Source organism: Sorex araneus, chromosome 6 (genome assembly GCF_027595985.1).
Source record: "Sorex araneus isolate mSorAra2 chromosome 6, mSorAra2.pri, whole genome shotgun sequence".
NCBI lineage: Eukaryota > Metazoa > Chordata > Mammalia > Eulipotyphla > Soricidae > Sorex > Sorex araneus.
Window position 1 is genome coordinate 160,936,040 of NC_073307.1, and position 11,392 is coordinate 160,947,431.

The 11,392-nt window shown below is 59.1% G+C and overlaps 1 protein-coding gene across 1 annotated transcript; it reads right to left on the reverse strand.

Moving 5' to 3' along the window:
- Positions 1 to 47: 47 nt before the first annotated feature.
- Positions 48 to 10,717, reverse strand: TUT1 (terminal uridylyl transferase 1, U6 snRNA-specific). Its single transcript, XM_004621482.2, has 9 exons — positions 10,556 to 10,717; positions 7,811 to 8,001; positions 5,076 to 5,391; positions 4,829 to 4,929; positions 3,520 to 3,968; positions 2,053 to 2,162; positions 1,837 to 1,947; positions 1,624 to 1,716; positions 48 to 1,193 (listed from the first exon to the last, which is right to left on the reverse strand). Exons 1-9 carry the CDS (start codon positions 10,635 to 10,637, stop codon positions 73 to 75), a joined length of 2,574 nt encoding a protein of 857 aa, XP_004621539.2. The 5' UTR covers positions 10,638 to 10,717; the 3' UTR covers positions 48 to 72.
- Between the last annotated feature and the right edge of the window lie 675 nt (positions 10,718 to 11,392).

Here is an 11,392-nt window from a genome sequence, read left to right on the forward strand (position 1 = left end):
GCGGCTTTAAGGTCTGGGTGGGAACTCAAAGAAAACTGGTGTTTAGTAAACTAGCAGCTTTATTGTCTGTCCTCACTTGAGGAGGTTCCGGAGTGCCTGAGGAAGGAAGACCTGTAAAAAATGATGGAGATCGGGAAAGAGGCCCTGAGCATCCTGGGCTGGGGTCACGGTGAGAGTCTGGTCAGCAGGGGAGGCAGACGCCACGAAGGTCAGGAGTGGCTCGACCTCGGGGCCGCCAGCACCGCCCGCGCCCCTCAGCTCCTGGGTTACCAGAGCCTCGGTGGCCAGCCACTGGGCCCCCGGGCCGGCACCGCCCTCTCCCCTGGCCTGGGTCTGCTGCTGCTGCAGGCGCCTCCGGGCTCGTCGCCGCCCCTGCCACACTCGGTGCCACAAGGCACAGCGCCAGCTCACGGAGGCCGGTGACACCCCACCCTGGAGTGCCTCCCGGGACCCGAGGGGTCCTCCAGGCCCCTGCTCTGCCAGCGGGTTGCTGTCAGAGGCCGGAGGCTTCCCGGTGGTGGGGGGCAGCTCCCCCGGCCGCCCCGGGCTCCGCATGGCACAGTCCTGCACCGTCTCTCCAGCCTCTATGACCATTTCTTCCACCCCGTCTTCGCTGTGGTCGCCAGCGCAGCCCCTCGGCTGCTCCATCTCCGCCTCGCCGTGCTTCTGCTCGTCCAGTCTCAGTCTCTTACTCGCCCCTGCCTGGGGAGGGGGCTCCCCGGCTCCCCCTCCCTCGGACCGCAGTCTCTTGGTGCCCTGCTCTATGTGGCAGCCCAGCGCTTCCCGGAACACCTGAGCCAGGACCGCCGTGAGCTGGGAGAACGGCGCGGCGGGGAGCGGGATGGGGGTGGCGGACAGCAGGGAGCTGGGGGAGCTGGGCTGCAGCAGCGGGAGCAGCCCCCAGTCGCGGCCCCGGGGCGAGCGGCGCTGGAACTGGAGGCTGCGGCAGTAGCTGGCGGCCGCCCGGCAGCAGCTCTGCAGCCGCCCCGCCACCCGGCTGGTCACGTTGGCCGCCACGTTGTGACTCAGGTCGAAAGGGTCCTGGAGGTTCATGGGGCCGAGGCGCAGCCCCTCCCAGCCGGGGGTGGGCAGGCCCCCGGCCACCGGCAGTGCCTGGCCTTCCCTCAGGGACAGCAGCGAACCGCTGAGATCCCAGGACGCGACGCAGGAGAAGAACTGGGCGAGCAGGGAACCTGGAGAGGAGAAGCAGGGGAGAGGGGGTTACCTGGAGGCCGGAACTGCAAGATGAGGGGCTGGAGCGGTGACAGCAGGGAGGCCGTTGGCCTTGCAGGCAGCAGACCCAGGGGTGAGTGCTGGGCCAGGAGAACTCCTGAGCATCAGCAGCCGTGATCCAAACTACGAACAGATCTGGGAGACGCAGCCCCTCCCCTGCAGGCCTCCTCCCTTCCCCCACCCTGGACTCAGCTGAGTGCCAGGGCCTGTCACCAGGGGTCAAGCCTCTCCTGGCGGCCTGGCGGGTATTTGCCTAGCTGCTCCAAGGCACATCTCCTCACCATAAAGGACCAACAGGCCTAGTGGGAAGAGGCCAGGCCTGAGGGACGCGGGCCCTGAGACGCGGGGGCGGACAGCGCCCGTCAGCCCCCGCCCGGCCCCCACACTCACTCAGGGGCTCGGTGTTGCTGCTCGGCTCCAGGCTCGAGGCCTCCCGGGGGAAGCTACAGTCCCAGCCGTCCACCTCCACCTGCTCGCCCTCACCTGTGAAAGGAGAAAGGGGCCGTCAGGGCCCAAGCGGGACTCGGCACCTCAGGCCAGGCCCCCCTTGTGCCTCTGAGCGAGGCCGCGGGGGACGGAGTGGGTGCAGGGCGGGGACTGTACCTGCTTTCTGAGTGAGCTGCAACACGGTGGGCAGAACAGGAGGGGCCCTGGTCTGAAGGAAATAGATGACCAGCAAGGTCAGGGCGTAGTTATTGAGCAGGGGGCCGCTCCCTGGGGAAAGAGGAACTCCAGTTAGACCCGGGGGTGCTTCCCGATCAGCTCCAGGGCCCCGGCCCGCCGCCTGCCAACCCCAAGTCCGTCCGGGATCCTTCTCACCTGACAGCGCCCGACCCTGAGCCCAGCAGCGGATGGTATAGACGAGGGGCCGGACTCGCCCATCCAGCTCCGAACAGAGGCTCAGGAAGCGGGAGTTATGCAGGGCCAGCCTGGAGCCAACAGGAAACAGGGGCCTCAGGGGCAGGAGGCCTGAACCCCCAGCCCCACGCCCGCTAGGCTGCACTGCCAGGCCCGCCAGAGGGAGGAGGAAAGAGCCGCTCCACCGCGCTTGCGGACACCTGACCCAGGGAGCGGGATGCGAGAACAGCGGGTATGCGGCTGGAGAGAGAGCAGGCAGGGCGCTTGCCTGGCATGTGGCCAAGCCTGGTTCAATCCCTGGCACCTTATCCAATCCCCAAGCACTGCCAGCGTTCACTCCTGAGCAAACAGACAGAGCAGCCCCTGAGCACTGCTGGGTGTGGCCCCACATTCCACCCTCAACAAAACAAAATACATGAAGCAAACACTACTTCGAGGAAAGCCACCTCGACCGTCAGACCTTGTTCTGAGCCTGCTTGGAGCCTTTAGCAGGCAAAGGAAGAGGGAAGGGAGGGAGAGGGACAGTGAGACAGAGGGGAGCAAAGGAGGGAGGGGAGAGGATTGCATTTACTTTAGAATTTCCCAAACCAGGGGCCAGAGCTGTAATAGTGGGCAGCTGACCCAGGTTCAATGGCCGGCATCGCATCGCCCCCCAAACTCCCCCCATGGCACAGAGCAAGGAATAAGCCCGGAGCACCAGCAGATGTGGCCCAAAAGAAAAAACAAAGAGGGGGCTGGAGCAATAGCACAGCGGGTAGGGCGTTTGCCTTGCACGCGGCTGACCCGGGTTCGATTCCTAACATCTCATATGGTCCCCCGAGCACCGCCAGGAGTAATTCCTGAGTGCAAAGCCAGGAGTAAAACACCCCTGTGCATCGCCGGGTGTGACCCAAAAAGGAAAAATCAACAACAAAGAATGTTCCAAAACGATTCAACTAGGAAACTCTTTCCAAGATCCCTTAGAAAGAACAGATGTGTCTGGGAGAGCCAGTATAGTGACTAGGCGCTGTCCTTCTACCCTGACAAGCCCCGTTCGAATCCCTGGCACCACACAGGGTCCCCTGAGTACTAAGAGAAGTGTCACTCCTGAGCAAAAGCCAGCCAGAGCCACTGAGCACTGCCAGGGGAGACCTAAACTCCCCCCAACCCCTCCAGCCACACCAAATTGTATGTCAGGGCCAGGGATGTAGCCCAGGGGCAGAGGGCGGGTCCTGCATGCCGGAGCCCACAGTCCCCAGAGCGCGGCTGGGAGCAACCCCCAAACACAGAGTCAGACGCGGCCCCAAAGCAAGACAAAAGATCCAAGCGCAGCTCAAGGAACACAACAGTAAGATGGAAGGCGGACAGACGGGGGCCAGGAGGGGCCCCCCCACATACCCGCCCCCTCCTCCCACACCAACACGCTCGGCGGAGCCCAGGCGGAAGTACCGATTACTGAGGGAGACGTCACCGTGGAGCCCTGAGGGCCGATGGCAGAACTTGACGACGGGGCGGCGAGCGGAGGGCACGGTCTGGACACGGTACACGCCGGGGACACAGCCCCGGAGGATGGAGCCCACCAGCTCCAGCATGGCGCCGCCCTCCGCCCTCTCCCCCTTCGGGGCCTTGCCCAGCTCCCCGTCCACCCCGTCCTCCTGCAGCGGGGAGGCTGGGGGCAGGGACTGGGGAGAGGCCAGGGTCTCTGACGCCAAAGCTGAGTCCGGGGTCCGGGGCGCCAGGGAGGACGGGGCCTCCAAGTCCAGGCCTTCGGAGTCTTGCGGAGAGGCTGGCGGCTGCGAGTCGGGAGGGGAAGCCGGGGTGCAGGTCAGGGCCTGAGGGTCCAGTGGGGATGCGAGGGCCGAGTCCAAGGAGGGAGAGTCCGGAGGCTTGGGGCCCGGCTGTGGAAGGAAACAGGCTGAGGGAGCGTCGCTCCTGCCCGCCCCAAACGAAGCACCTTCCACCCACAGGATGCAGCGATTACTTCCTGCATATTGTCGGGTATTTTCATACATGCCAGGCTCTGGGTCACAGGCTTTGTATGCATATGTAGAAACATCTGCTCCCCACACCATTTAAACGAAAAATAACCTCTTAAGGTTGCAGGAGTAGCTCAAAAGGTGAGAGCACAAGAGTAGTATGTGCGATTCCAGGGTTAACCCCTGGCATGATCACCACATGATAACCAACTATGGCCCCGAAACCAATAAATAATACATCCCTTTCTGGAGGCAGGATATAATTTTTTTGTGTGTATGTTGGGGACTAGGGGGGGCCTCACACCTGCCATTGCTCCAGGATCATTCCTGAAAGTGCTCAGAACTCAACCCAGGGCCAGCTGCATATAACACAAGCTCGCCCGCTCAGGAACTTTGTTCTTTACACACATAGAAATCACAAAACTGCTCTGAAACATACAGATTTTTGTTGGGGGGAAGGGCCCACACAGGTTGTGTTCAAGCTACTGACCACGCCATTTTGAAATTTTATTTTGCACCCTTGATGATCGCCATCTGCTCACTTTCACCCTAACACTCCTTGGCGTTCACTTTTCTCCCCTTACAACGCTTTGGGGTCGCACCCCGCCGTACAGGGGAGAAGGCTGGTGACTGGGAGCAGGGGGGAATCTGTTTAAACGGGACCCAGACCTGTCCCGCCCGCACAGGGGGGCCAGTGGAACCCCCCCCCACCCGTACAGATGAGGAAACTCGGGCGGAGAAGGACGGGCCGACGCCTCCCACCTGCCTCCCGCCTCACTCACCTGCGGCTCTTCCAAGTCCCCCAGATCAAGGAAGAGGTCAAGGTCACAGCCATGGACGTCAAAGCTGTTTATGGAAGAGCCAAAAGGATGGACCACACAGCCTGAGTGGCGAGCAGAGGACAAAGGTCAAGAGACATGGCGGGAGTAGGGGCGCAAGACCAACGGGGCACACAGACAGAAGAGCCACGGAGGCGGCGGTGCGGCCGAGGGGGGCGCGGGAGGCGGGCGCGCAGAGGACGCCACTCACCGGGGAAGAACTCGGTGAAGACCTCCTGCATCAGGGCCACCACGAGGCTCCGCAGCTGCCGCTCGGCCTCCGACAGCTCCCTCAGCCCCACGAGCTTTCTCATCTGCGCGCCCACATCCGGGGCGTCGGCCAGCGCTTTCAGCAGCTGCTGGCTGTCGGGGGCGGCGCCTTTGGGGGACCTGGACGCAGGGCTCTGGAACTCTTTCTGCTCCCGCGGCCGGACTCGCAGGCGATGTCCAGCCAGGCTGTGCTGGGGCTGGGACAGGACGGCTTCCCGGGCAGCCAGGTCCCCCATCTCCACGATGGCAAACACGCCCTGCAGACCACACAGCGCGGGGACAAGGGCTTGGGAACCAGGAAAGCGAATCCAGGAAGCAGAGAGCATCTCAGAAACGGCGACCCACCTCTCCCCTGCGATCTGCCTGCCGTTTCCAGAACAGGGCATCCGGGGAGAAGCAATCCTGCCCCTTCCTCCTGTGTTGTTGCTATACTTCTTTTGTTTCTCAGAACCATGTTCTGGCGGTGCGTGGGGGTCACTGCCCCCCCGTTCTGGGAGACCACATAGCGCTGAGGGCTGAGTCTGGGCTTCCATATACAAACCGTGTGCTCAGCCTGGCTCCTGTGTTTGTTATGGTGTTGGGGGGCCATCCTTACGGAGCTACTCCTGGCTGGGTGCTCAGGGACCAATCCTAAGTGCAGGAGAAGGGGCGCAAGGGCTCCAGAATGCAAAGCTGGCACTCGCCCCTGCACCCCCCACCGTGCCCCCTGCATTCCATGAAGATCTCGCAGGATTCTCCTCCTGACCCTCTCCCAAACATGAGACTCTTGAACAACTGCCTTGAAAAAAATCTTTTTACCTATTTCACTGTCCCCTACTCTTGTCAACGATGTGACTTCACCGTCACTGCGTGTACTAGGACCCATACTCTCATTTATCCTGCTTGAATTGATCCTCTTAATACCAAAAACGCTTGTTACACCGGGGGAAGAAACAACAGCACTGAGGGGGGACACTTGCCTTGCGTGTGGCCAACCCGGGTTCAATCCCCAGCACCCCATGTGGCGCCCTTAGCCAACCAGGTGTCACCCCCGGGCACAGAGCCACGGGTAAGTCCTGGGCATCACTGGATATGCCCCCAAACACACACTCAAAAAAAACCCAAGAAGAATCAGAAGTCCTGAGTACCGCCATGTATGGCTCCCAAAGAAAAGGAACCCACTTCTCTTCCTAGCCTGCCCAGAGGATAGCATGTTCTGAGGAGAGTTAACATGACACACTGGCAAGTGGCTGATCACCCAGTCTTCTGAAGAATCAGGACAGCTCCAGCTCCCCAGATGGTACAAAGCTTAACAGCACCCACTTCCCTAATTACTCTTTGTTGTCGTTACTCTGCTGGGGGTTGGGGAGGAGGGCACTCCGGTGGCTACCCCTGCTGTGGCCCACAGGTGCCAGGATTGAACCCAGACCCTCGCCCCAGCAAGGACCATGTTCTGCCACTTGAGTCCTACCCCCAGGCCCCGGGATTCCTCCTTCCTTCCAGTGCCTAGCTTGTCAGGCTGCAAGCTGAGGGCAGGCACCCGTGCCACCTGTTTGGCTCAGGTCACCTGGCTGCACGCTGCAGACACGCCATGCAGCAAGCGTGTGACCATCTGCGTGCGGCAAGCCTGCAGGCACCGTTTGCCCAAAAGTGTGTGTGCTCCTTTGTGCCACATTACTCAAAATAAAGTTCCTCTTCTCTTCCTTCCCTCCACGCTGGATCCGGAGACCCAGGTCTCGTGCAAGCGAAACATGAGTGCTCCTGCTGAGCGCGCCCGGCACTGCGCTGTGTCCTAGTGTCTCGCTACTGCACCTGTAACCATAACTGCCACTCCAGGCATTTTATGTGGCGTCTTCTACTGCCATGCACTCACTTCAACTGACCCCGCGATACCTCTGAGACGCGCCTGGACACGGGAGGTCATACACATTTGGCAAAGAGAATAAGGGACTAAATATCTAAGTCCCCAACAACCCCACTCTGAAAAATGATAAAATCCACGTAGCGGTGGAAGGGCCAGAGAGCTGGCACACGGGTTCCGGTGCATGCCTTGCTGACAGCCAACCTGTTTGATCCCTGACGCCGCATATGGGCTCCCAAGCACCATCCAGAATCCCTGAGCACAGAATGAGGAGTACCCGAGTATCAGCAAGTGTGACCCAGACCCTCCCCCCACCCCACCCCCCAAAAAATTGAGACTAGAGAACAGTACAGTAGTCAGGGCATTTGCCTTGCCCACAGCTGACCCGGATCCCAAACACAGTCCTCCCAGTACCACCAGGAGTGATCCCTGAGTGTAGAACCGGGAGTAAGCCCTGCACACCACCACGTGACCCCAGAATAACAAGAAAATCAATGTTTCGGGCTAAAGCGACAGTACAGCAGGTAGGGTGCTTGTGTGCATGTGGCCAATCTGGGTCCATTCCCCATCATCCCACAAGATCCCCGAGTCTCATGGGAGTGACCCCGAGTGCAGAGTCAGAAGGAAGCCCTGAGCACCAAAACAAAACTGCAAAAGTACCCAAGCACGGGTGCAAGGGCCGGTGAGCCTCTCCACGCTAGACCAGCCCGCATACCAGGGTGCTCGCCAAGGACGAGCACACGGGAGCCAGTGGACACCGAGCCCCGGGCCCTCCCTCCTGCTCTTCCTGGTGGGCAACACGCCCAACTCCTTCACCCCGGGGCCACTCACTCTACCTTGTCTTTGTCCATGACAACGCTGGCCACGGGTCCGAAGGCCTGGAAGTACTGAGAGAGCTGAGCAGAATCCACATCCCGGGGGAAACCGCTGACAAACACACTTCGAAGTCCCTGGGCCTTGCGGGCAGCTCGTAACTCTACCAGGTGCCGGTGCTTCCGGCCTCCCAAATGGGCATCTAAACTGGGTCCTGCAAAGACAAATACGACACAAAACACGTCTCCATCATTCTTCAGCAGACCTCACACCAGACTGGGCTCTGGGCCAGAAATGCTCTGCAGGGGCTGGAGCGACAGCACAGTGGGTAGGGACCTTGCTCGATTCCCAGCATCCCATATGGTCCCCTGAGCACCGCCAGGAGTAATTCCTGAGTGCAGAGCCAGGAGTAACCCCTGTGCAGTGCCGGGTGTGACCCAAAAAGCCAAAAAATAATAAAAAAAGAAACACACAAACACAAATGCTCTGCAAAAGTCAGGAGTCAGCAAAATGGACTGAGCATGATTTAGAGGCAGGAGGCCCAGGTTTAATCCCACTGTCCCCCAAGTCCCTCTGGGGAAGTCATCCCTGAGAGTCAAGCACAAGGGGACCCTGAGCACGGAGGGGTATGCCCCTCCATGCACCACCAACAATATAAACCACCCAAAAAAGGAGTAAAAAGGAAAAGAAATTGCAAAGGTCAGATATGAAATCACTGATCCAATCTCAGTTGTTGGGGCCAGGAGGACCCAGGTTAAATCCCCAGTATCTCATAGGGTCCCCCTAACACTACCAGGAGTAATTCCTGAGGGGGGACGGGACCCTCAGCTGTCAAGGCAAACGTTCCTTAATCTCACTGTGCATCAGTTTCTCCCGGTAAATAGAAATAGCAACTGGCATATTACATAGCATTACTTCGGAAGGGGGAGAAATAGTGCAAAGTGTAAGGTGCTTGCCTTGCACCAGGGGACCCGGGCTCGATCCCCAGCATCCCATATACTAGGCCCCCAGAGCACTGCCAGTGGTCAAGTCTGATGGTAAAAGTAGGGAAAGGGTCTGTTGTTGTTATCCCTGACATGTATATGTGCGGTCAGGAAGACAGGTTTCTGAGGTTTCTGATCTGCCCTACACCTCAAAGTCCTCTACTAGTCTTCATAGTCCTCGACTTTCTAGTCTGCCCTTTCCCCTTACAGCAGTTATATAGGAATCATGAAGGGTGGGGGGACACAGAGGTGGGGCTGAACATTGTCATAACAGCAAACAGAGGTAAAGCCACTCCTTCAGGGGAAGTTCTAGGAGATTACCTCAAGGACAAGATCTCATCTGAGGGTTCCGCACTCCAGGTTACTAGGAGATCCTGCTCAAGAGCGGAATTCCATCTAGGGTGTATTGCTTTCTCCTTCCCTCAGCTAGTAATCCATTTAAACAATCATAGGGAATTTACCTCATAGTATTTCTAGTCATTTTGTACGAAACACTAATAGATATATAAAGCTTAAAGGTTGGCTCTTCCTAGGGACATCTCACTATATATTCCAGACCACAGTCCTCAGGCCAGGTCAGTCTTTCCTAACCCCAGCAGGGTCCTTATTCAATTACTTATTTTTGGGTCATGATAGAGTTTATCCCATGACCATGCTGTTAACTTACGATACTTATGGTGCTTAGCTTGTCCCCTTCTAATGCCAGGGTAGCTTACAACTTGTCCTGGGTCCATCCAGTCCCTTCGTCAGGACCCTGCTTTTGGAGTGCTAGGAACTAAGGGCGGGCTGGAGCGATAGCATAGCAGATAGGGCATCTGCCTTGCACGCAGTCAACCTGGGTTCAATTCCTCTGTCCCTCTCGGAGAGCCCGGCAAGCTACCGAGAGTATCTCACCCACATAGCAGAACCTGGCAACCTACCCGTGGTGTACTCGATATGCCAAAAACAGTAACAACAAATCTCACAATGAAGATATTACTGGTACCCGCTAGGGTAAATCGATGAGCAACGGGATGACAGTGACCGTGACAGGAACTAAGGGCAACTGAGGGTTAAGTCAAGTAAATATGGATGCTCAGGAGTAAATATTATTTTGGAATCAATTAACTCCCATGTTACAAAGCATAGCATGAACTATCTTCCTGTGTCTATACAGAAGAGAACATTGCTAAACCATGCAAGTGACATAAAGGACAGAGAAAAGCAACATAAGATTATTAGTGCCTGATGGAACTGGGGAACACTGTGGTGGGAGTAACTCAATAAACCTACGCTCCCTGCGCAAAAAAGAAAGCCCACGCCCAACTGTCAGAAAGGGGAGTTAAGGGGTCAGAGACGGCCGTTAGCCTTGCACTGCCTGGAATCCCAAACAGTCCCCAAGCACCCCTGGGAGCAACCCCTGAGTGTAGAGCCAGGGGTAACCCTGAGCATCACCAGGGCGGCCCAAACCCCTGAGCATCACGGGGGGGGGGGGGTCCAAACCCGAACATCACTGGGGGCGGCCCAAACCCCTGAGCATCACCGGGGGCGGCCCAAAGTCCCTCAAGGGGGGGAGGGAGGGCGGGGAAGGAATAAATAATGAAACTTGGGCCTCGGAGCCTTGGAGCTGCGCAGCTGACCGCTCCCCCGGCTCGTCCCTCGGAGCGCGCCGAGTGGACACCGAGGCGAGTGATGCTGCCAACCGTCAGAAAACTGCGCCCCTCGCCCCTCCCCCGCGGCAGACCCCCCCAGGCCGGCCGGGCGGCCGCCCACGCCCACCCACCCTCCTCACCAGCCACCGCTTACGGTTGGCTGTGGTAACGCGGCAGAGGCAGCACCGGAAGCCCCCGCGCGGGAGGGACTCGACATCCGAATCCACCGCCGCCATCGCGGCTCTCGGGGACTAAGCACGGCGGTCACCACCGGAACTGGCCGCGGGTCGCGGCAGCGCGCCGAGAAGCAAGGTCCGCCCGCGCGACCGGAAGTGACGCGCCGAGGCCGCGCGCGCGGGCAGCGTCCTCCGGAAACTCAGCCCCTTCGACTCCTGGTTCCGGCCTCGAACGTACCGTCGGTAAGACAAGCGGCGGTTCCGGGGTGCTGATTTGCATGCGGCAAGTCGATTGGTGTGATCTGAGCTGCTCGAGCCATGATTGGCTTAGAGAATAGTGAGCCCGGGTACACGTATCCCCGCCCACTCCGCCGGCGGCGGTTTTCTGGCTAGGAGTTGCGGAGACCCACGTGCACTTGTTCAAGGGACATTTGGGGCCCGGGTGGCGGCGCCCGTCACCCCATTTACTTGGAGAATTAAAGGCGGATATTGAGGGAGATGCACGAAGCCCAGGGCTGCCCCTGTGACTTCCCTTTTGCCCTGAATCCTCCCCAGCACAGGTGCCCCGCCACTGCTTTGGAGCAGCAAAAACAGCTCCGCTCTCCACTGCTGCCATCCCTCCAAGAGCCCACGGGGCCACACAGGGCCAGGATGTTGTGATGCCTGTGAACCAAACCGCTCTGCGCAGTAAAGAGCCGCCTGAGCCACTACAAAGTGGCGCAGAGGAACCCCAAAGGTGGCAAATGAGTTACATTTTGATACTGCTTTCCCTTGAGCTGGGAGAGTTATGAATTCAGGTTGGAGGCAGGGACAAG

Bases quoted from the DNA above. Each gene is read 5' to 3' on its own strand.
- TUT1 (XM_004621482.2), bottom strand. From the start codon at position 10,637: ATGGCGGCGGTGGATTCGGATGTCGAGTCCCTCCCGCGCGGGGGCTTC. The intron at 2,163-3,519 runs GTACTTCCGCCT...TGTTGGCTCCAG, and splicing joins GACGTCTCCCTCAGTAATCG to GCTGGCCCTGCATAACTCCC. The intron at 1,194-1,623 runs GTGAGTGTGGGG...TCTCCTCTCCAG, and splicing joins CAGCAACACCGAGCCCCTGA to GTTCCCTGCTCGCCCAGTTC.